The sequence below is a fragment of the Musca autumnalis genome, unplaced genomic scaffold (genome assembly GCF_047663935.1).
Source record: "Musca autumnalis isolate F117 unplaced genomic scaffold, ASM4766393v1 scaffold_2, whole genome shotgun sequence".
Taxonomy (NCBI): Eukaryota; Metazoa; Arthropoda; class Insecta; order Diptera; family Muscidae; genus Musca; species Musca autumnalis.
Genome location: NW_027411755.1, coordinates 37,006,051 through 37,031,788, shown reverse-complemented (window position 1 = coordinate 37,031,788; position 25,738 = coordinate 37,006,051). Strand labels below are relative to the sequence as shown.

The 25,738-nt window shown below is 40.2% G+C and overlaps 2 protein-coding genes across 2 annotated transcripts in view; one reads left to right on the top strand and one right to left on the bottom strand.

The window, feature by feature from the left end:
• Positions 1–25,738, bottom strand: part of LOC141393919 (WD repeat and FYVE domain-containing protein 3-like) — a 99,350-nt gene that overhangs the window by 20,161 nt on the left and 53,451 nt on the right. Inside the window, 12 exon segments of the mRNA XM_073967546.1 lie at positions 10,406–10,794; positions 10,850–12,087; positions 12,757–13,964; positions 14,029–14,453; positions 14,514–14,668; positions 15,820–16,832; positions 18,566–18,651; positions 18,653–18,958; positions 18,960–18,995; positions 18,998–19,919; positions 23,681–23,867; positions 23,942–24,287. Of these exon segments, the coding sequence (XP_073823647.1) occupies positions 10,406–10,794; positions 10,850–12,087; positions 12,757–13,964; positions 14,029–14,453; positions 14,514–14,668; positions 15,820–16,832; positions 18,566–18,651; positions 18,653–18,958; positions 18,960–18,995; positions 18,998–19,919; positions 23,681–23,867; positions 23,942–24,287 (6,311 nt within the window).
• Positions 24,302–25,157, top strand: LOC141393920 (uncharacterized). Its single transcript, XM_073967547.1, has one exon. The coding sequence runs from the start codon at positions 24,357–24,359 to the stop codon at positions 25,104–25,106; it is 750 nt and encodes a 249-aa protein (XP_073823648.1). The 5' UTR covers positions 24,302–24,356; the 3' UTR covers positions 25,107–25,157.

The window sequence follows — 25,738 nt, the reverse complement described above, 5'->3', positions numbered from 1 at the left end:
TGACGCCTGCAGAATTTTGACTTTTTCAAGTTGATCGTGAGATTGGCCCTAGACAGCATTTCCCCTACTTGACGAAGCAGTACCACATGAGATTCAAAGTCGGGTGAGACTACCAAAAGATCGTCAAGATAAACGAAGACTTTGTTTTTCAGTTCCGGTGAGATCACACTATCCATTAACCGACATAACCGTTGGGCTGCATTGCACAACCCGAACGGCATGACGGTAAATTGATAGTGTGGTCTCCCCGGCACTGTAAACGCGGTCTTCGGACGACTGTCTACCGATAAGGGCACCTGCCAAAAGGCGTCTTTAAGATCAATACTAGAAATAAAATAGGTGTCTTGGAGACGACCCAGTAATGCGTCTATAAACGGCAAAGGATACGCGTCTTTGATGGTGACCTCATTCAACTTGCGTGCATCTAGGCACAACCTATTCTTTTCACCCCTACGGACCAAAGTGACTGGAGAATTCCACGGTGATGTACTGGGCTCAATAACCCCCAAACTCAGCATGCGATCGAGTTCTTTATAGATGAGAGATTCTATGGCGGGAGACACGGGATAATGACGCTGTTTAATCGGGACCGCATCTCCGGTATCAATCACGTGCTCCTCTAAATGCGTCTTCCCAAGACCATGCTTCTCGAAATCCATAAAACTCTCTTTAGCTTTCTCAAGCTGGACTACCTGATCATCCGATAAAATGTGCATATCAGAATCTTCACCTATAGAACCGACCTCGAGACTGCTTATGAGTTTGGGTGCTACGCTAAACTCTTTCCAAAAATCGACGCCGCAGTACATCAAATTTTCAAGGCCCGGAATCAAGTAAACCTCCATAGATCTGGTTAAACCATTAAAACTAAGCTGAACTTTAACTTTGCCTGCACAAGATACACGCTGTCCGCTCGCAGTACCAACGCTGCACTTAAAAACCGGAATAATTTTCAACTTCAATTTGTCAACAAAGGATAAACAATTTTTGCCTAAGCACGTCACCGTAGCTCCACTATCAAACAAGGCTAATACAGACATACCATTCACTAAGACTTCTCGAAAAGGACGAGGGTCTTTGGATCTAAAATCCGAAAAAGTGGAAGAAGAAACAGAAAGTCTATTAAGGCGTCTCAATTTATAACGTGCGCGAGCTTTAAGGATTCGTCTGGAAACAAAAACATCAGGTTTGCAAGAAATTTCGGAGTTGAAAATGCGCTCTCTAGTCTTCAAGTAATTGGCCATGCGGATATGAAAAGGCAAAGTCAAATCAGGTTTGGTTTTGACAATATTGTCGGAAAGTCTGGGTAATACACTACATGGATCAGAAAGGATGGGATCTGTAGAAGTGGAAACATCAGATAAGCCTAGTCAGTCCACAGTCTGAGTAGCTATGGATTCTGATTTAGAAACATTAGAAGGACGACTAATTTGTTTGCATTGATTGCATTGTGGAGTGGTAACCCCTGGTGATCCACAACGGAAACAAAAGACTGAACGATGAGAACTAGAACAATTCTTAAAAATATGGCCATTGCTACCGCAATTCCAACATCTTGAAGTCTCATTTTTGGAAACACCAGGTGCCTTCGGTCGTAAACGCAACTCCTCAACATCATGTACAAAATCATCAAAATCAGAATCGTTAATTTCATTTATCATTCGAGAGGGTTGGCCAGTCCTAAATCTCAACGACGATTCCCTTTCAAGAAACTCTTCAGCTTTTCTAACTTCATTTCGGAATTGTTCCACCGAATAAAAAGTGCCACTAAATGTTAAATGGGCAAGTTTGGGTTTCAATCCAGCTTTGAGGATGTCTATAACTTCAAAATCTTTCAAAGGTTCCCTCAACTGAGTACGCAGACTATTTATGGCATCTATATATTGAGTAGCTGATTCATCCCTACCCTGCTTCCTGTCCATAATCTGCCTCATCACATCAAGATTTGATTGAAAACGCTGGAATTCCCTAACTATACACAGCTTTAACATCTCCCAGTTCAAATTTGGATATTGACGGATCAAACCCCAGTACCACTGACAAGGACGGCCTTCCAGTAAATGATGAAATTCATCAACCAATTCTTGTTCTGGGCAGCCATAACTATTTCGAAGCCTTTCTACTCGAAAGATGAAATCTTCGACATTTGGTGTCTTTGGGGTAGCATCAAACTTGATGCCCCACTTACTAAGATATGGATACCTGGGCCTACTAAAATCTTCCCTATTTCGATTTGGAACTTCCTGGTTTCTGCTACCCGATCCGGCATGTCTGGTATTGGTTTGTAGTGGTGGCAAATCGTGAGGCCAATCAATGCTCTGAGAATGTGGTTCTTGTCTATTAATAGGATTAGCTGGAGGAACGGAAGACTGAGAAAAAGCAGCTTGAACTGCAGCAGCAACCGCTTTCTGCATTTCCTTTTTCATGGTTTCAACCATTGATGCTTGGGTGGCCTCTAAGGCGGACTGAACTACCTCAAAAACTCCTGTGCTACTAAGCCTATCAACCTGATCTTCATCATTGCCACGAATAGTCAAAGGGCTAAAAGAAGGTCTAGGAATTGTGCTTGGTTGCTCATTTACTTGCGAAAGAGTAGGTGGACTTGCAAATTCGTTTGGTGTAGGCGGATCATTGCCATCAGCGCTAGCTGGGATACCTGATCCGGTACCTGGTTCTGTTCCAGCAGCTTCTCCCACTGCTTGACTTGTCGACCTTGTAATAATGCCGTAAGTTTTTGGCTTAGCACCCGTAGCAGGCTGCATGATGTCAAAATCGAAAAGAAATGTCCCAAAAAAAAACAATAAAATTTCCGAAAAAACGTTATTGTACTAACCAGTCCGACAAGAAATTTCAATAAAAAGTTCAAAATCCAAAAATGTCTTCTCTAATGATCAACAGGTTATCCAAAAAGGTAGGTATTATACCATAAATTCAACAAAATACCAAGGATATATTGATGAAACAGTCAATCACGGCCACTGCCTTTAGGTTCCGAAAAGTCCAATATTGAAAATCTCATACGCAACAAAACTCAATATGAAAATTGAATGGTTCCAACAGGTCAGGTCTTTCAAAAAGAATCGAACCAAAAAAATCAATAAATCGTGCAACGTTTCTCAAAAGCAGAACAAAAGCTCAGAAATTCTGTAAAACAGAATAAATCGAGGCAATAGATTATTTTCTCTAGGCTGTGGTAGATCAGTATAAATATTTGTAAGTCCGGGTAAAATTAGTTCGAATAATATTCGAATCAGAAAAAGAAAGGTCTTAGCTGGTGAAGAAAAAAAAAAATATAGGACTTCGATAGGCTCTTCAGTCCTCTTCGCCTACCCCTATTGTTCTATGAGGTAAACTGTTCAAAACGTAGGAGTGATTGTTGCCGGTTAGAATTTCCCCAAAGAGTTTCTCGAGGTCTCTTCAATGTATCCTTAGTTAAGCATAGAACGGCTTTCTAAAGATACACTGGGAAATCGGCAACCAGACAACAATCAGTCCTACGGAAAATGCTCCAACTCAAGGTTGAGCGCTGCCGTCCGAAGGCTCTCCAGACTAACCACCCCTACAACCTTAAGGTACTTCAGCTGACCTCGAGTCGAACTGAAGACCAGTCTTCGGAAACAGTTAGTCCAGTTCTGTGTACACCCTGTGTGTACGTGAAAACAAACAAAAATATATTGCTACTCAAAGCGTATATATTTTAAAAGTAAGAACTAGCAATCAGTAGTTTGAGCCTATCAAACCCCTCCTGCAGTCTTTTAATCAAAAAGAGAAAAACAAATGTCTTGAGGGCGACGACCCTATGCCTCACGCAATCGGAAAAAGAATGATAATTAGTACCACGGTAGAAAATCCAGCAAAGTGAATAGTAAATTACTATCACAAATTCTGAAAAATCTGACAAAAGCTGATGCACCACAGATCCCAATTGAAATCTCGAAAGGCTTCACCGGGTTCCACGACGATGCTTAAAATTTAATTCTCAAAACCAGAAACAGGAAAAAATTTGCCAAAAGATGTTACTAGTGCAGGTGCCAGATAAAAACGAAAACTAATATGTCTTAAACGTGCCAACAATTGAATCAATATCACTAACTTTATTTTCAATATTTCTCAGAAAAAGTTCAAATAATTGCAGGTCAAAATTTGTTCATAAAATGTATAAGGTAATCGGTAGAAGGTTAAGGTATCAGCCAAGATAAACAAAAAAATCAACAACAACAAACAATCTTCAACATCTTTCAAAAGCGCAGTCAAAAATTTTCCCCAAAAATTTCCATTCTAATAAATCAATATATTAAAGCATCTATAATATAGCAAATCATACAAAAGATCATAAATAATCAACTGCAGATGACAATATATTATAAAGCTTTAAATAAAGTCGAAGTATGAATTTAATAACGTGGAAGTTTTGTCACAAAATTGCAGCTAGACATATACTCATGCTTGCAAGACGACTAAAACTTTTTTCCTTTAAGTTGACATTCAAGAAATGATGTTAAAATTTAATAACGTTGTGTGTGTTGTAACATTTGAAGGTATTGTTTACAGCGTAACTCCCAGAGGTCTCTGAAAATGGAGATGTTTACAAAAAGTGTGGTTAGAAAATTGTTCAAGAAAAAAGTGAGGTTATGATAGTAGGAAAAGTCTATGATCTATCACGAGAGGAGATTTTATAGACGAAGGAAAGCGAATCATTATAGACGGCTAGAAGGGAGACTTTATTGTCAATTTAACGGGGAGCTGAAGGTCGTATTTATAGACGAGCTGAAGGTCGTCTTTATAGACGAGCTGAAGGTCGTCTTTATAGACGAGCTGAAGGTCGTCTTTTTAGACGAGCTGAAGGTCGTCTTTTTAGACGAGCTGAAGGTCGTCTTTTTAGACGAGCTGAAGGTCGTCTTTATAGACGAGCTGAAGGTCGTCTTTATAGACGAGCTGAAGGTCGTCTTTATAGACGAGCTGAAGGTCGTCTTTATAGACGAGCTGAAGGTCGTCTTTATAGACGAGCTGAAGGTCGTCTTTATAGACGAGCTGAAGGTCGTCTTTATAGACGAGCTGAAGGTCGTCTTTATAGATGAGCTGAAGGTCGTCTTTATAGATGAGCTGAAGGTCGTCACTATAGACGAGCTGAAAGTAGTCTTTATAGACGAGCTGAAGGTCGTCTTTTTAGACGAGCTGAAGGTCGTCTTTTTAGACGAGCTGAAGGTCGTCTTTATAGACGAGCTGAAGGTCGTCTTTATAGACGAGCTGAAGGTCGTCTTTATAGATGAGCTGAAGGTCGTCTTTATAGATGAGCTAAAGGTCGTCACTATAGACGAGCTGAAAGTCGTCTGAGCTGAAAGTCGTCTTTATAGACGAGCTGAAGGTCGTCATTGAAGGCGACTTGAAGCCGGTCCTTAAAGATGATCTGAGGGGAGTCAATATAGACGAGCAGAAGGAAGCCTTTATAGACGAGCTGAAGGGAGTTTTTATAGACGAGCTGAACCGAGTCTTTATAGACGAGCTGAAGAGAGTCTTTATAGAAGAGCTGAAGAAAGTCGTTATAGTGTTATGTAACTAGGTCGGAGTGTAAAGGGGAAAGAGGCATACCTAGATGTCGCTGGTACGCGTTTGCCATTGAAGTATTTCGGTCTAGCTCAGTTGGCCGCTCCTGACCAGCCATAAACAAATTGATTCATTATCAATCACAAAATCACAAAAAAAAGGAAATGCTTATTTAAATTCAAAAGAATTAAAGTTGTTGTTGTTGTTGATGGTACCCAAGGTGTTTGTTGGGTTACCTTGCCCTCCCAATGGATTTCTACACAAATCCCCAATGAGCCTCATCAATGATGATGGCTCCCAAAAATTCTGTTGACTGAACCTGTACCTTTACCTTACCTTTATGTTGATTTTTAATCCATTATAAATGTTGTTTATAATTGTTTGAATTTCATTTCATACCTATTGTTTTATTCTATAAGTGGTTTATAAACAATGGGTTAATAAGCTTATTCAAATGCTTATTGATATTATAGGACTTATAATTAACGATATTATGGTATAATTTATTATGTGTTATACTAAGGCAACAAAAAAAAATATATGAACTATAGTTTTACGATGGTGCTCCCATCTATTGTGCAATTTGTCTATATCGAAATCACCCTACCTACTCGAGCTCGACTAGTATAAGACGGGTACTGTATAGTCAATGTTCAAAAAAGACAAATGGGAAAACCATATCACTAAATGCTAACAACAATTATAAATTCATAGTTTGGGTAAATTCGGGTATGCCTAAAAGTATGCTTCGGCGTAGCGTGAACTAATTCAATGAACATCAAAACCACAGTTTATGTCTGATACAATTGAGTTCGCCGTGAAATTGATGTATGTATATACTCTTGTAAAAAAAAAACAATCACTATAATATGGCAAATATTAACACTTTTATAAATGTGGCCCAAGGCGAATTTATAGAAGGTAGTTGCATGAATTACAACAACGAACGATTTTACAAAAACAACATTATTGTTAATGAAAATAAAATGTCAAAGAAATATTGAATAATCACTTTTAACTTCTATAAATTATGCCTCGGTGTGGCCTATAATTTTACTGTATAATAATACTGGATATATAATCACGAGATGATAATAATATTAAAATATCTAAATAATTCCGCTAATAAACTTCAAATTTAGGACTTTATGCAGTTAATCATTTGCAAATTACAATGATCACTAACAACAATGTCCTTCAATTCTCTATGATTTGGACTTACGCTTAATCTTATAAGGTACTTATCTCGGATTGATCCTCAAACAGTAGTCGTCTGTCAATTTAGAATGTTGATGGATTTTGATGAATATGGGATGATATATGTGGTGATGTGTGCTTTAACGGCTTGTCTATGGTGAGGTCTGGAAAAGGTGGGTGGCTTCTGGTGATGTATGACTGTTGGTGAAAAGTATCCAAACTGAATGTGGCTATGGTGGTGTATGGGTGCTGGTAAAAAAAGTGTTCAAAACTGAATGTGGCTATGGTGGTGTGTGGGTGCTGGTGAGAAAGTATCCAATATTGAATTTGTCTGTGACGATGTCCATGTAGAATATAATATTATTATGTGTGTTCTTAGAGGCGAACTACTTGATGTTGTTAGTTCCGATGTAATTAGGTGTAGATGACTTTAGGAAGACTTGGACATTCGTCATTGGTGTCATGGAAAAGCTGTTTTCAAAAAAACCAAGTGCTCCACAATTCAAAAGCGGTTCGCCATGGACGTAGACTGGTGTCGCCGTCGTGTCGGTTATGGTTTGGGCTTGTGGACCTCGAAGGCAATGACTTCCAAACAAACTTTTTTTTTTTCCAATGACGTAGGTGGTGTATACACGTGGTTGCTTGCGACAAGATGTTGATGATAGATGATAGTTGACCATTCCCGGTGATGTGTAAGTGATTGTCATTAGGACCAGGAGGTGACAAAAAGTTTAATTAGGAACTGTGGTTATTGCACATTCGATGGATGATGTGCCTTCCCTATTGCCGGTGCTGATCAAATTACCATGTAGACCGACATGTGCTGCGGTGTATCGGAGCCGTAGATGTTGATGGCGTCGCTGCTTGGTGGGGTTGCACCTGCAAATCTCCGTAATCTCCTAAAGTCATTAATTTCCTATTTCTGCCAAGGTATTGCTTGGTGTTAACCTGAACGAGTTAATTGATACGCCTTTATTATAACCCACAGATGTTAGCGCGGGATCCAGCTGTTGGACATCAAAGAATGCTTGTTAGGAAAAACGTTCAACAAACTGGTAATAATTCTTTTGGGATTTCGTTGCGTCAAATTGCGTAGTTTTGTTGGTGGAACTGTACACGTGGAAATGACAGATTTAAGCAACGGTATCGTGCGTATGAGGGCACGTGGTGTTAAATACCGTACACCGACACGTGGACCCAGATACTAAGGGTACAGTTATTCATTTCAGCGCGCAATTTCTTATTCTTTGGAAATCCCAATAAGAATATAAAAAACTGTGTTTCACCAGTTATGCGGAGGAATTGTAAATCCTCCAGAATTTTCTTTGATTTCGCTAACAAACACATTATCTCTTTATCCAACCGCGGCGACTCGTTCTATTGCAATGCTTGCAATTTTATTTCGTGTTGCTTCACATGCGTATACATAGCCGGTTTGTCATGATAGTGTTGCCATGCTGTTCGACCAAAATGACAATCATGCTTGACGTATGATATTTGGGCTAAATGCATGCGTACTATACGCTGCGTTATTATTAGGTGGAGGGCGACATAACAATAGAGGAGCTGCAGGGAATCTTTATGGATGATCTGAAGACAGTCTATATTGAGGAGTTGAATGGGTATTTATAGGAAAATTTCATCTCATCAGGGTTGACTAAAATTTTCCATAGGAAAACTGCAATTCAGCCTGGCTGAATAAGTTTTTCGTTAGGAAAACTGCAATTCAGCCGGGCAGAATAAGTTTTTCGTTAGGAAAACTGCAATTCAGCCGGGCTGAATAAGTTTTTCGTTAGGAAAACTGCAATTCAGCCGGGCTGAATAAGTTTTTCGTTAGGAAAACTGCAATTCAGCCGGGCTGAATAAGTTTTTCGTTAGGAAAACTGCAATTCAGCCGGGCTGAATAAGTTTTTCGTTAGGAAAACTGCAATTCAGCCGGGCTGAATAAGTTTTTCGTTAGGAAAACTGCAATTCAGCCGGGCTGAATAAGTTTCTCGTTAGGAAAACTGCAATTCAGCCGGGCTGAATAAGTTTCTCGTTAGGAAAACTGCAATTCAGCCGGTCTGAATAAGTTTCTCGTTAGGAAAACTGCAATTCCGCCGGGCTGAATAAGTTTTTCGTTAGGAAAACTGCAATTCAGCTGGGCTGAATAAGTTTTTCGTTAGGAAAACTGCAATTCAGCTGGGCTGAATAAGTTTTTCGTTAGGAAAACTGCAATTCAGCCGGGCTGAATAAGTTTTTCGTTAGGAAAACTGCAATTCAGCCGGGCTGAATAAGTTTCTCGTTAGGAAAACTACAATTCAGCCGGGCAGAATAAGTTTTTCGTTAGGAAAACTGCAATTCAGCCGGGCTGAATAAGTTTTTCGTTAGGAAAACTGCAATTCAGCCGGGCTGAATACGTTTTTCGTTAGGAAAACTGCAATTCAGCCGGGCTGAATAAGTTTTTCGTTAGGAAATAAGTTTTTCGTTAGGAAAACTGCAATTCAGCCTGGTTGAATATGTTTTTCGTTAGGAAAACTGCTATTCAGCCTGGCTGAATATGTTTTTCGTTAGGAAAACTGCAATTCAGCCTGGCTGAATATGTTTTTCGTTAGGAAAACTGCAATTCAGCCTGGCTGAATATGTTTTTCGTTAGGAAAACTGCAATTCAGCCTGGTTGAATATGTTTTTCGTTAGGAAAACTGCAATTCAGCCTGGCTGAATAAGTTTTTCGTTAGGAAAACTGCAATTCAGCCGGGCTGAATAAGTTTTTCGTTAGGAAAACTGCAAGTCAGCCGGGCTGAACAAGTTTTTCGTTAGGAAAACTGCAATTCAGAAGGGCTGAATAAGTTTTTCGTTAGGAAAACTGCAATTCAGCCGGGCTGAATAAGTTTTTCGTTAGGAAATAAGTTTTTCGTTAGGAAAACTGCAATTCAGCCTGGTTGAATATGTTTTTCGTTAGGAAAACTGCTATTCAGCCTGGCTGAATATGTTTTTCGTTAGGAAAACTGCAATTCAGCCTGGCTGAATATGTTTTTCGTTAGGAAAACTGCAATTCAGCCTGGCTGAATATGTTTTTCGTTAGGAAAACTGCAATTCAGCCTGGTTGAATATGTTTTTCGTTAGGAAAACTGCAATTCAGCCTGGCTGAATAAGTTTTTCGTTAGGAAAACTGCAATTCAGCCGGGCTGAATAAGTTTTTCGTTAGGAAAACTGCAATTCAGCCGGGCTGAATAAGTTTTTCGTTAGGAAAACTGCAAGTCAGCCGGGCTGAACAAGTTTTTCGTTAGGAAAACTGCAATTCAGAAGGGCTGAATAAGTTTTTCGTTAGGAAAACTGCAATTCAGCCGGGCTGAAGAAGTTTTTCGTTAGGAAAACTGCAATTCAGCCGGGCTGAAGAAGTTTTTCGTTAGGAAAACTGCAATTCAGCCGGGCTGAATAAGTTTTTCGTTAGGCAAAACTGCAATTCAGCCGGGCAGAATGTTTTTTTTTTGCGTTAGGAAAACAGCAATTCAGCCGGGCTGAATACGTTTTTCGTTAGGAAAACTGCAATTCAATGAAATTTTTCAATTCCATGTGGCATCGGATAGTATATCCCGAGCTTCCAGTTACTTCTAACCTCAAAAAGACCTATTTTTGTACCTCCACCCTATCTCTTAGACCACATTATAACCAAACTACTCACTTTATCAACTGCACATGTATGTTGGTGCACTCGAATGCCGACTCCCGAGTCATTGATGATTTGGCCCTCACCATTTCATCCTTCTTAACTTTGGTACGGCTGGCCAAACGGGTCAAACCTCCAGTGACTTTTTGAATTTTCGATTGGATTTGATTGTGGATTTCCCAGGGTATGCGATATGATGCCTTACGTTCAGCATCAACATAATTAAACCACAACTTCGAGGCCAACTCCATAACCTGTTCTCGGGTGGTTTGTAAATCAGGAGCCTTTTGATTGTTGGGTGGGGCTGACAATGTCACCTTGAAGACCTCTTCAATGGCAGGCTTTTTGCAAACATACAGCTCCTCCCAGACACGGAAGGCGGCACCAACAATTAAATTGCGACCCTAGGAAAAGAATGAGGTTAGGTTCGTTTTATATAAAACGAAAATTTGTCCTTACCTGCAGTTGATTTAAATCCTCATCTTTGGGTTCAATAATGTCTGCCTGGGGATTAACATGCCAGGTGGTATTACGTGCCGTGGATGGTTCCAATATTATCTTCATATCAGACGTCAATTGCAGCAGACAATAGGTTAGGCAACCAATGAATTCCAACTCATGATTTCCTGCTCCAAAGATCAACAGGCGATGTGTAATAATTTTGTGTAAAGCCTCCAAAACACTCATCTGCTCCGTAATGGCTTCAGTGGGCCTTGACAATAAATACAAAATGGTACGATTCAAAGAGTGATGTAACTGTTCCAATGTCAATGATGACGTTCTCCTCTTAGCCTGGGCAATTAATTTGATAATAAAATCAAAAATATCATGGGGATTGCGGGTCAGGCAACCTTGCCACATTTTATCCACAACACGGGCGGTGAAATAGAATACATTTGGTGCCACATGTTGGGTATGACTTTGTAGGAGCGGCACCAAAGACAATGCTGCCTGTTCTCCCACCAAAATATCTGCCGCCAGCAAATGATCCATTAGAGCGGTAATGATTTCCGTTTGATATTCAATTTGTAAATTCAGTTCGGAGTTTTCCGGTGAAGAATCCAACACCAAATCTATGACTGGTGTTGTTTTGCCATGCATATTTAAGCTCAACGAATCCACCACAATCACGCGCAGGAAGTCGATGATACATTTCCTTACCGGATGATTGGTTAGCTTGACTAGAGTACTTGGATTAATAGAGCCACCAGCATTAAGGCTTAGCATAAAGCCTCCAGTTTCTTCTGTGGGTGAACTATTGCCGCTATTCGGTTCTGAGTCCACATTTTCATCTTTAGTACTGTTGGGGAAGAGCACAGCCACCAAAGAGGATATTACATCTCCAGACATCATAACTGGCATGAAATCGGTTAGATTCTGATAGAGGCTGAACAAGAGTTGTATTATTGTCTCAGGATGGCTATTTAGCCAGGGTGCCATTTCACCGCCATGAACAATAGCACGAACCATACCCAGAAGGACACACACACCCTCGGGACATATGTTCATTTTGGGAATATTTGTATTGGCTGAGACCGGAGCTCCCCACAAGAATGACCAAACACGATCCAAATCAAATTTGGTGTGTTCGGTGGCCAATAACTTCACAGGCTGGCCCATTATCAAAGCGGTAATTAGGAAATATAATTCGGGAACATCCAGATGATACTGCATTAACCATTCCAGGGTTTGGAAACCTAAGGAAAGAGGAAGGGATATTTAAAACTTTTTTATAGGAATTTCTTCTGGCTGAATACGATTTTCCATAGGAAAATTGCAATTCAGCAGGGCTGAATAAGATTTTCGTTAGGAAATCTTCAATTCAGCCTGGCTGAATAAGATTTTATTTAGGAAATCTTCAATTAGCCTGGCTGAATAAGCTTTTCGTTAGGAAATCTTCAATTCAGCCTGGCTGAATAAGATTTTCGTTAGGAAATCTTCAATTCAGCCTGGCTGAATAAGGTGTTCGTCAGGAAATCTTCAATTCAGCCTGGCTGAATAAGATTTTCGTTAGGAAATCTTCAATTCAGTCTAGCTGAATAAGATTTTCGTTAGGAAATCTTCAATTCAGCCTGGCTGAATAAGATTTTCGTTAGGAAATCTTCAATTCAGCCTGGCTGAATAAGATTTTCGTTAGGAAATCTTCAATTCAGCCTGGCTGAATAAGATTTTCGTTAGGAAATCTTCAATTCAGCCTGGCTGAATAAGATTTTCGTTAGGAAATCTTCAATTCAGCCTGGCTGAATAAGATTTTCGTTAGGAAATCTTCAATTCAGCCTGGCTGAATAAGATTTTCTTTAGGAAAACTTCATTTCAGCTTTGCTGAATGAGGTTTTCAATGGGAATAATGAATCTTAGTCTCCTACCTGGTATATTCAAAGCTGCAGTCCGCACTTCTCCGGCAATATGTGTTGGCAAATGCTGTATAGTATTCTGTGTAGTGGCCACTATAACGGTTCCAGTTCCCGTCGAAGGCCTTGCATTCAATTGCTGGGCAGCAATACCCATTGACTTCTTTTGTGATACCATTTCGGTGAACCTCAAATAACCTCCATTGTGGGTAGAATCTCGGAAACGTACCAAAAAACTTTCATTGGCACAAATGACCACCAAAATACGTACCGCAATAATGACCGTGGTAAAATGGACATTGGGCTGCATAAATAACAACAACCAATCCATACCCAAGGTCTTGGAGATGTCATCGCAAATGATGTAATTGACAGTATTACGCGCGGTAAACAGCAAACCATGGAGTAGAGAAAGGCAACGATTACGTAGATAGATATTTTGAGCAGTCGTATCATTTTCGGCAGTAGCAGCGGAATTGGAAGGATTTGGGGTGGGTTTCATTGTGGGTAATATCAACGACTTTTCCACTTGATCGGCTTTGGGTAATTTGGAAGCACAATACTGGCCAAATAGTAAAAGATCCGAGTGCCTTGGTTGGCCACCCAGCAGAGCTTCAACCAAATTGAAGAGAATCTCCCGCGTTGAGTGGTCTTGTATATCCACTATGATGTAGAGCAGTTTGTTGAGTAGCTGTAACTCTCTCATGATTTTCACATTTTGTTTCTTCTCATTCGACTCCACAGCCAATTCCAATAAATGTTCCAGCAACGATCTCAGTAGGCCATTTGGAGCATTATGCCATATATCCAAATCGCAGAGGAGATCTTGAAAGGCTGTAACATTGGGTATGGCAGACATATCTTGGCCACTGTTAACAGTGCCCACCAAGCCAAATGTCAAGTGCAAAATGTGGGAATTTAAGAGATTTTTCTTCTTCTTAAAGAACATTCCAAGGGTTTGATAGCAACGCTTGCGATCCATTTCACTTTGGGCGGCACGGTTGCTGCGTACCACACAGGTTAAGGCCTTGACGCCAGCATACAAAGACTCAACATCTTGGGCCATGGCAATGATGCCCAATAAAACATTACAACCGCCAACGGTGTCGATCATGGCTGAGACGGGATGGGGACTAAAGACTCGAACACCCAAATAGCCTACTACCACACCGCCTAATGTGCGACCAGCTCCAGCCAAATGACCAGCAGAATTATGGAGGATCCTAAAACGACATGAAAAGGGGAATCATGAAAAAATTAAATATTTTCACAAAATCGCCAACTTACTTTATGGGCGTGGCATTTTCATGGGAATTCATGCCCAACTGCTTGGCAATGGACTTGTTATCGGCTCGGCTATAAACCTTCCTAATCTTAACCAATGTCAGCTGTGACACAGCCTTGGCATTTAGACCCAGCAACACTTTTTCCTCAGCAACCAAGGGACCCAAAGGTTCTACCTTCTTACCCAGTTGAGGAGCCTGCAGGGAGCCCATATAGTGTGGCCCCAAATTGTATATGGTCTGGACCGTTTGTTGATTCACCACATCTTCCAACAGGTGACAGACACCTTGCTTCCAACACAGGCGAGAATAACGGCGCCATATGGGTGGAGTGCCAATATAACCAAACACCGAGGTGGCCACCGGTAGATTCGCTGAACCAGCTCCAGGATTTTGTGATATATAATGGAGTTTTTGGGAATGCAAGGGCTAAGGAAGAGAGATAAATATTAAGATTCCTACTCAGGGGAATATTAGGGAGCTACATACCGTTCCATCCAAGTACAGCGACAAACTTGAGTTTTTCAATACTGCTCGATTAAGTACAACCACCAGATGGTGCCATTGGCCTTCATGCAACAGATCAGGGCACCATATGCGGGCGCTGTTATCATCCGAACCCTCAGGTTCCCAATCACCAAGGCCTAGGAATTAATTAGAATTAATTAAAAGAAGTTGTAAAGGAAACCTTATTCGGCCAGGCTGAATTGACGCTTTCTTAAGGGTAACTTTATTCAGCCAGGCTGAATAGAAGTTTTTCCATAGAAAACCTAATTCAGCCACGATGAATTGAAGTTTTCCTACAGGAAACCTAATTCAGCCACGCTGAATTGAAGTTTTCCTACAGGAAACCTAATTCAGCCACGCTGAATTGAAGTTTTCCTATCGGAAAGCTTGTTCAGCCAGGCTGAATTGAAGATTTCCTAGAGGAAACCTAATTTAGCCAGGCTGAATTGCAGTTTTCCTAATGGAAACTTATTCAGCCAGGCTGAATTGCAGTTTTCCTAATGGAAAACTTATTCAGCATGGCTGAGTTGCAGTTTTCCTAATGGAAAACTTATTCAGCCAGGCTGAATTGCAGTTTTCCTAATGGAAAACTTATTAAGCCAGGCTGAATTGCAGTTTTCCTAATGGAAAACTTATTCAGCCAGGCTGAATTGCAGCTTTCCTAATGGAAAACTTATTCAGCCAGGCTGAATTGAAGATTTCCTAGAGGAAACCTAATTCAGCCACGCTGAATTGCAGTTTTCCTAAAGGCAAACTTATTTAGCCAGGCTGAATTGCAGTTTTCCTAATGGAAAACTTATTCAGCCAGGCTGAATTGCAGTTTTCCTAATGGAAAACTTATTCAGCATGGCTGAGTTGCAGTTTTCCTAATGGAAAACTTATTCAGCCAGGCTGAATTGCAGTTTTCCTAATGGAAAACTTATTAAGCCAGGCTGAATTGCAGTTTTCCTAATGGAAAACTTATTCAGCCAGGCTGAATTGCAGCTTTCCTAATGGAAAACTTATTCAGCCAGGCTGAATTGCAGTTTTCCTAATGGAAAACTTATAAAGCCAGGCGAATTGCAGTTTTCCTAATGGAAAACTTATTCAGCCAGGCTGAATTGCAGTTTTCCTAATGGAAAACTTATTCAGCCAGGCTGAATTGCAGTTTTCCTAATGGAAAACTTATTCAGCCAGGCTGAATTGCAGTTTTCCTAATGGAAAACTTATTCAGCCAGGCTGAAATGCAGAATCGGCTGAATAGAAGTTTTTGTAATGCAAATAGAAGCTGAATTTTCCTTTAACTTACTTTTACTTGGTGTCACCAGTGTCTCCTGCGTAGATACCACAATTGCCTTATCTCTCGCCGAGAGTAAAATTGAGAGACACACCAAATTCTCTTCTCTCGGATTGTGTATGGTACGCACCAATGTCAGCAAACGCACACAATGAGGATCCGTCTTGGGATCTGAGAATTTTTCAACACAAAACCATGTGGAAAATGATAAACCTGTCTGAGGTGGAAATATCCGATCACCGGAACCAATGCCACCAATCGTATTAGCATCTATGGTTCCACCAGCTGTGGCCGTAGCTTGAGGTGCTAGCGAGGGTAAATAAAGACAGCCAAATCCTTCCGCTGACATATCCATTTCCACAAATGGTGGTAAAGTACTCGAACCATGAGCCCGAAAATCTCTTGGTGTGGTCATAGAGACCAATGTTTTGATACGAGTCAAGGGTACAGGTCCACCCATGGAATAGCATTTATTAAGATCAATATCTTTGCACGATAAGGGTTCACCCAAACGCAAAAATTCCCTTAGCTCTGTAGGCTGTAAAGCCTGAGCTGCCAATCTTTCCAAAATGTATTGCATGGGGACATGTAGAGGATTGACTTCTTCGGATAAAGCTTTGCGGGCGATTTTTAGCAAGTGGCCAGCCAAACCGAAATCACACATTATCTGTTGATTGCGTTCGCTGCGTACCAAGGATTTTATGATTTCGCTAAGGTACACCTGCAAATTTGTGGCTAGAGTATGCTGCTGAGAATGGGTAACGCTGGGTAGTAGCTGGATCATGCACAAAACAACACCGGGATGAACAATGCGAGGTTCTGGTGTGGGTTGTGACAGATTCAACTGATTGGGGTGAGCTGGAGGTAAAGCTAATTCTTTGGTTGGTGAACGATTAAATTGATCATTGAAGAGTGTAATTATGTTATTCAGATTAGGAGATTCAAAGTTGTCCAAGGCAATACTGTAGAGCAGACGATAGACTACACACACGTACGACAGGGAGCGGGGTATGGAGTCATTAAAGCTGGAATAAAAAGAAAACGGATAAATATATAGAAGTTTTCATATCGAGAACCTTATTCAGCCATGCTGAATTGCAATTTTTCTATTTCAGCCAGGCTGAATTGCAATTTTCCTATGGAAAACCTTATTCGGCCAGGCTGAATTGCAATTTTCCTATGGAAAACCTTATTCGGCCAGGCTGAATTGCAATTTTCCTATGGAAAACCTTATTCAGCCAGGCTGAATTGCAATTTTTCTATGGAAAACCTTATTAAGCCTGGCTGAATTGCAATTTTCCTATGGAAAACCTTATTCAGCCAGGCTGAATTGCAATTTTCCTATGTTAAACCTTTTCAGCCAGGCTGAATTGCAATTTTCCCATGGAAAACCTTATTCAGCCAAGCTGAATTGCAATTTTCCTATGGAAAACCTTATTCAGCCAAGCTGAATTGCAATTTTCCTATGGAAAACCTTATTCAGCCAGGCTGAATTGCAATTTTCCTATGGAAAACCTTATTCAGCCAGGCTGAATTGCAAATTTTCCTATGGAAAACCTTATTCAGCCAGGCTGAATTGCAATTTTCCTATGGAAAACCTTATTCAGCCAGGCTGAATTGCAATTTTCCTATGGAAAACCTTATTCAGCCAGGCTGAATTGCAATTTCCTATGGAAAACCTTATTCAGCCAGGCTGAATTGCAATTTTCCTATGGAAAACCTTATTCAGCCAGGCTGAATTGCAATTTTCCTATGGAAAACCTTATTCAGCCAGGCTGAATTGCAATTTTCCTATGGAAAACCTTATTCAGCCAGGCTGAATTGCAATTTTCCTATGGAAAACCTTATTCAGCCAGGCTGAATTGCAATTTTCCTATGGAAAACCTTATTCAGCCAGGCTGAATTGCAATTTTCCTATGGAAAACCTTATTCAGCCAGGCTGAATTGCAATTTTCCTATGGAAAACCTTATTCAGCCAGGCTGAATTGCAATTTTCCTATGGAAAACCTTATTCAGCCAGGCTGAATTGCAATTTTCCTATGGAAAACCTTATTCAGCCAGGCTGAATTGCAATTTTCCTATGGAAAACCTTATTCAGCCAGGCTGAATTGCAATTTTCCTATGGAAAACCTTATTCAGCCAGGCTGAATTGCAATTTTTCCTATGGAAAACCTTATTTCAGCCAGGCTGAATTGCAATTTTCCTATGGAAAACCTTATTCAGCCAGGCTGAATTGCAATTTTCCTATGGAAAACCTTATTCAGCCAGGCTGAATTGCAATTTTCCTATGGAAAACCTTATTCAGCCAGGCTGAATTGCAATTTTCCTATGGAAAACCTTATTCAGCCAGGCTGAATTGCAATTTTCCTATGGAAAACCTTATTCAGCCAGGCTTAATTGCAATTTTCCTATGGAAAACCTTATTCAGCCAGGCTGAATTGCAATTTTCCTATGGAAAACCTTATTCAGCCAGGCTGAATTGCAATTTTCCTATGGAAAACCTTATTCAGCAGCTGAATTGCAATTTTCCTATGAAAACCTTATTCAGCCAGGCTGAATTGCAATTTTTCCTATGGAAAACCTTATTCAGCCAGGCTGAATTGCAATTTTCCTATGGAAAACCTTATTCAGCCAGGCTGAATTGCAATTTTCCTATGGAAAACCTTATTCAGCCAGGCTGAATTGCAATTTTCCTATGGAAAGCCTTATTCAGCCAGGATGAATTGAAGGTTTTCGTTAGAATATGAAAATTTCTTACCTATAATTCAAAATATCTCCCGAAAAGACTTCATGATAATACTTCTGCGTGGTAGTATCGGCTTTGAAAATCCCCTTAAAATTCCGGCAGTTCTGTTTCATTGCCAAAACATCCCAAGAGCCGTAGAGTATCGCAAAGTGAGGCGGTACAAATTTCCTGATGGAAAAATTTAGCATTGGCCGGCTCGAAACGCATAGCTGTGGCCAAGGTTTGGCAAACCATTTGCAGTAGCAACACCAAATCATCTTGAGGTATTAGCTGGGCCTCGGGATCTTCTGACTCCAGCTTATCGTCATCACAAAGCTTGCCATCCAACGAAACAAAGACACTGGTCAAATAGACAAAACCACCAACTTTACGGAACACGGTGCGGGTGCGATGTGAATCCTTTAGGACAGCCCAGGAGCATATTGAGAATTTGTATTTTTAAATTTCCACCTGATAGGGTGGAACAGCATGCATGACCGATAGAATGAAGAGCATATCATCATCACCACCGGCCGAGAGTATCAGTTCTCGTATAATGCCCAGAGATTGGGGTCGGCAATGCTTGAACTTCACCAAATCGTGGATACACTTGGCTCCACCACTCTCACGAAACACATTGGCATTGTTATTATTCCCACTGAGCAGTATGGTTAGGGCTTCCAGGACATGTTTACCCATGCTATCGGAAAGATCCTCAGTCTCTCCTTCTTGTGGTATCACCACAGCACTTTCTTCATCTTTGGTTATTGTTCGAACATGTTCGGCATAACGATTTAGGCAGGTTACAAATACCTCCAGTATGCCAACCTCCCGATAGACATCTTTGAAGACATTGTTATGCCTCAGGATATTCAGCAAAGTCTTTAGACACAAAATACTACAGCTGGTTGAGTGGTTATTTTTGAGTAGCAACGACAGCGATATCAATTCCTTGCAGGGTACAAAATTCAGCTGGAACACTATGAATTCCAGCAAATCGAAAAACTTCTCTTGAATCTGAGATCCCTTCAGGTGAATCCTCTCGGTAAATTGACTTAGTGTGTTTTCCGATTCCAATATGAAATAATTGGCATTTTCCGAATGATAAACCCTTGAGATAGCATCCAATATTGTGCAACAGAGACCCGACGAGGTGGCTCTTAGGAATACAGTTTGTAGTACTTGAAAGGCGTAGATGTTACGAACACAGGTCTCTCGGGATGTGGCCTGAGGCATTTGAAAGTTTTGCATTTTAAAGAGGGCATTAATTTGAGCCTGTGGTGGTCGCAGCTCATTGTAGCCGCACATGCACAGCGATGAGATCATAAGGACCAGATTTCGTATGGCAGCCTGGACTTCAACAGAGTGGGTGCGAGTTGTGTCGAATCTGGAAAAGGAAGAAAGAAGAGGAAAATGTCAATTTAGTACAACTAAATATAAGAAAGAAGAGGAAAATGTCAATTTAGTACAACTAAATATAGAGAAAAATTATAGGAAATCTTCAATTAGGCCTGGCTGAATAAGATTTTCTAATGGAAATCTGCAATTCAGCGTGACTGAATAAGATTTTCTATAAACAATCATTAATTCAGCGTGGCTGAATACGATTTTCTGTAGGAAATCTTTAATTCATCGTGGCTGAATACGATTTCCTGTAGGAAATCTTCAATTCAGCCTGGCTGAATAGAAGTTTCCATAGGAAATCTTCAATTCAGCCTGGCTGAATAGAAGTTTCCATAGGAAATCTTCAATTCAGCCTGGCTGAATAGAAGTTTCCATAGGAAATCTTCAATTCAGCCTGGCTGAATAGAAGTTTCCATAGGAAATCTTCAATTCAGCCTGGCTGAATAGAAGTTTCCATAGGAAATCTTCAATTCAGCCTGGCTGAATAGAAGTTTCCATAGGAAATCTTCAATTCAGCCTGGCTGAATAGAAGTTTCCATAGGAAATCTTCAATTCAGCCTGGCTGAATAGAAGTTTCCATAGGAAATCTTCAATTCAGCCTGGCTGAATAGAAGTTTCCATAGGAAATCTTCAATTCAGCCTGGCTGAATAGAAGTTTCCATAGGAAATCTTCAATTCAGCCTGGCTGAATAGAAGTTTCCATAGGAAATCTTCAATTCAGCCTGGCTGAATAGAAGTTTCCATAGGAAATCTTCAATTCAGCCTGGCTGAATAGAAGTTTCCATAGGAAATCTTCAATTCAGCCTGGCTGAATAGAAGTTTCCATAGGAAATCTTCAATTCAGCCTGGCTGAATAGAAGTTTCCATAGGAAATCTTCAATTCAGCCTGGCTGAATAGAAGTTTCCATAGGAAATCTTCAATTCAGCCTGGCTGAATAGAAGTTTCCATAGGAAATCTTCAATTCAGCCTGGCTGAATAGAAGTTTCCATAGGAAATCTTCAATTCAGCCTGGCTGAATAGAAGTTTCCATAGGAAATCTTCAATTCAGCCTGGCTGAATAGAAGTTTCCATAGGAAATCTTCAATTCAGCCTGGCTGAATAGAAGTTTCCATAGGAAATCTTCAATTCAGCCTGGCTGAATAGAAGTTTCCATAGGAAATCTTCAATTCAGCCTGGCTGAATAGAAGTTTCCATAGGAAATCTTCAATTCAGCCTGGCTGAATAGAAGTTTCCATAGGAAATCTTCAATTCAGCCTGGCTGAATAGAAGTTTCCATAGGAAATCTTCAATTCAGCCTGGCTGAATAGAAGTTTCCATAGGAAATCTTCAATTCAGCCTGGCTGAATAGAAGTTTCCATAGGAAATCTTCAATTCAGCCTGGCTGAATAGAAGTTTCCATAGGAAATCTTCAATTCAGCCTGGCTGAATAGAAGTTTCCATAGGAAATCTTCAATTCAGCCTGGCTGAATAGAAGTTTCCATAGGAAATCTTCAATTCAGCCTGGCTGAATAGAAGTTTCCATAGGAAATCTTCAATTCAGCCTGGCTGAATAGAAGTTTCCATAGGAAATCTTCAATTCAGCCTGGCTGAATAGAAGTTTCCATAGGAAATCTTCAATTCAGCCTGGCTGAATAGAAGTTTTCATAGGAAATCTTCAATTCAGCCTGGCTGAATAGAAGTTTCCATAGGAAATCTTCAATTCAGCCTGGCTGAATAGAAGTTTCCATAGGAAATCTTCAATTCAGCCTGGCTGAATAGAAGTTTCCATAGGAAATCTTCAATTCAGCCTGGCTGAATAGAAGTTTCCATAGGAAATCTTCAATTCAGCCTGGCTGAATAGAAGTTTCCATAGGAAATCTTCAATTCAGCCTGGCTGAATAGAAGTTTCCATAGGAAATCTTCAATTCAGCCTGGCTGAATAGAAGTTTCCATAGGAAATCTTCAATTCAGCCTGGCTGAATAGAAGTTTCCATAGGAAATCTTCAATTCAGCCTGGCTGAATAGAAGTTTCCATAGGAAATCTTCAATTCAGCCTGGCTGAATAGAAGTTTCCATAGGAAATCTTCAATTCAGCCTGGCTGAATAGAAGTTTCCATAGGAAATCTTCAATTCAGCCTGGCTGAATAGAAGTTTCCATAGGAAATCTTCAATTCAGCCTGGCTGAATAGAAGTTTCCATAGGAAATCTTCAATTCAGCCTGGCTGAATAGAAGTTTCCATAGGAAATCTTCAATTCAGCCTGGCTGAATAGAAGTTTCCATAGGAAATCTTCAATTCAGCCTGGCTGAATAGAAGTTTCCATAGGAAATCTTCAATTCAGCCTGGCTGAATAGAAGTTTTCATAGGAAATCTTCAATTCAGCCTGGCTGAATAGAAGTTTCCATAGGAAATCTTCAATTCAGCCTGGCTGAATAGAAGTTTCCATAGGAAATCTTCAATTCAGCCTGGCTGAATAGAAGTTTCCATAGGAAATCTTCAATTCAGCCTGGCTGAATAGAAGTTTCCATAGGAAATCTTCAATTCAGCCTGGCTGAATAGAAGTTTCCATAGGAAATCTTCAATTCAGCCTGGCTGAATAGAAGTTTCCATAGGAAATCTTCAATTCAGCCTGGCTGAATAGAAGTTTCCATAGGAAATCTTCAATTCAGCCTGGCTGAATAGAAGTTTCCATAGGAAATCTTCAATTCAGCCTGGCTGAATAGAAGTTTCCATAGGAAATCTTCAATTCAGCCTGGCTGAATAGAAGTTTCCATAGGAAATCTTCAATTCAGCCTGGCTGAATAGAAGTTTCCATAGGAAATCTTCAATTCAGCCTGGCTGAATAGAAGTTTCCATAGGAAATCTTCAATTCAGCCTGGCTGAATAGAAGTTTCCATAGGAAATCTTCAATTCAGCCTGGCTGAATAGAAGTTTCCATAGGAAATCTTCAATTCAGCCTGGCTGAATAGAAGTTTCCATAGGAAATCTTCAATTCAGCCTGGCTGAATAGAAGTTTCCATAGGAAATCTTCAATTCAGCCTGGCTGAATAGAAGTTTCCATAGGAAATCTTCAATTCAGCCTGGCTGAATAGAAGTTTCCATAGGAAATCTTCAATTCAGCCTGGCTGAATAGAAGTTTCCATAGGAAATCTTCAATTCAGCCTGGCTGAATAGAAGTTTCCATAGGAAATCTTCAATTCAGCCTGGCTGAATAGAAGTTTCCATAGGAAATCTTCAATTCAGCCTGGCTGAATAGAAGTTTCCATAGGAAATCTTCAATTCAGCCTGGCTGAATAGAAGTTTCCATAGGAAATCTTCAATTCAGCCTGGCTGAATAGAAGTTTCCATAGGAAATCTTCAATTCAGCCTGGCTGAATAGAAGTTTAAATAGGAAATCTTCAATTCAGCCTGGCTGAATAGAAGTTTCCATAGGAAATCTTCAATTCAGCCTGGCTGAATAGAAGTTTTCATAGGAAATCTTCAATTCAGCCTGGCTGAATAGAAGTTTTCATAGGAAATCTTCAATTCAGCGTAGCTGTAGAAGAGTTTCTATAGAAAATCTTCAATTCTGCGTGGCTGAATGAGAGTTTTCATAGGAAATCTTAAATTCTGCGTGGCTTAATATGAATTTCTATATGAAATCTTCAATTCAGCGTGGCTGAATAGGAATCTCTATTGGAAATTTTCAATTCAGCGTGGCTGAATAAGAATTTCTATAGGAAATCTTCAATTCAGCATGGCTTGATGGTTAAATTTTTTACTTACTTGAGCAAAAAATCGGTCAGAAAAGTATATCCTTGTGATGCCTTGAAATCATCCATTAGTATCTGTGATACTTGACTAGAATCTTTTAGAAAACAAAAGACGGTAACGAACATTTCAACTATTTCCAAGGGATTGCCAAATGTTAAGCGTCTCATATTGTCCACACACAATGCCATACAGCCTTTGGCTACAAAAACAAAACAACAACAAACATATTAATATTTTTCCGGCTGCCTCTGAATGGCGTCAATACAAACTTACAATGTATATAACTGACAACAGCATCTGTCAGACCATGCCGGGAGATGGTGGTGAGGATTTCGGCAGCATTTTTACGCCACACAATATTGTGAGTGGGACAGGGTGAGGTAATGGCGGAAAATAACAAAGTCAAATCATCCATACGCGCCAACTCTTCAGCCGGATACGGATATGAACAGAGCTTCACCAGCAGCTGTACAAAGACCTTTTGCAGTAGTGTGCGTCGCTCAAAGGCATTGAAGTCGCTGGGTGTCTCGGAGGGTGGATCATCTTCTACAGCGGGTAAATCAAAGAACAGATATAAACATTTCACCAATGTAGAGGGCACTGCGGCAGCTGTCATAACCTAAAAAAAGAATTAAAAAATATTTTAAAATCAAAAAAAAAAAAAAAAAAATTAAAGCAAATCCCGAAGATGCAGCAGGTTTGGTTCCTTCTCAAAACCTTGGAAGCAATTATGTCTGGCATTTGTTTGTCTCTGCATGTTATGGGCTTGGATAAGGTGGAACCCATACCACATGTCATGTTTTATTGTGGCACCTATTTTGCCTTTACCCTCCTCACCACGTTTGGCAGTTTGGGAATATTGCTGGGTCGTCCGGCCAAGCCCTTAATGGAAGCCATTATCAATGGTACAGGTGCGTTAATGTTTATTTTGGCCTCATTGCTGAGCATGTATCATGCGGAAAGGGATTTCCATTTGATGTATTTGTCGGATTTTGAGGAGCCCCAACATGCCTTCTTCCGGCATTGTAAGCAACAAAGTATTGCCTCCTTGATCACGGGATTGCTCTTCCTACTGCATTGCACTTTCGCCGTGGATATTTGTTGGATACGCCAGCCTCACATGTCTATATTTGAAGACGAAAATGAGGAAGCTTTACAACCTATGAAGTTGTATTTTATAAGCGAATCGGTGGAGAAATATTTGGAGCAATTTCAGTGGTTTCGTCGTATGAAGGAAGGAGAAACGGAGAAGAAATTCTCAAGGACTTCACTGCCTCTGCATAAGCGAAGAGAGAATAAAAGAAATAAACAAAACCCCGCAGCAAGAGTAGCTCCCATAAATGCAAATGAGGATCAAGACAACTTCCCGGGGACCTCTTCGCTATCAACCACATCTTTGAATACCTCACAAATCTATGACAAATCGGAAATTGTTTGAATCGCTTTATTTTATACAACTACATTAGTAATAAATCAATATTTTAGCTTAGCTGAATACCAAATTTTCTTACTTCTGCCAAGCTGAATACAAGATAAGCGTATTTACCCAGGCAGAATTGGAGTTTTCCTATCGGAAACTTAATTCAGCCAGGCTGAATTGAAGTTTTCCTATCGGAAACCTAATTCAGCCAGGCTGAATTGAAGTTTTCCTATCGGAAACCTAATTCAGCCAGGCTGAATTGAAGTTTTCCTAACGGAAACCCAATTCAGCCAGGCTGAATTGAAGTTTTCCTAACGGAAACCCAATTCAGCCAGGCTGAATTGAAGTTTTCCTAACGGAAACCCAATTCAGCCAGGCTGAATTGAAGTTTTCCTATCGGAAACCTAATTCAGCCCGGCTGAATTGAAGTTTTCCTATCGGAAACCTAATTCAGCCCGGCTGAATTGAAGTTTTCCTATCGGAAACCTAATTCAGCCCGGCTGAATTGAAGTTTTCCTATCGGAAACCTAATTCAGCCAGGCTGAATTTCAATTTTCCTATCGGAAACCTAACTCAGCCAGGCTGAATTGAAGTTTTCCTATCGGAAAACTAATTCAGCCAGGCTGAATTGAAGTTTTCCTATCGGAAAC

Coding starts and splice junctions, on each gene's coding strand:
- LOC141393920 (XM_073967547.1), top strand. CDS start 24,357: ATGCAGCAGGTTTGGTTCCTTCTCAAAACCTTGGAAGCAATTATGTCT.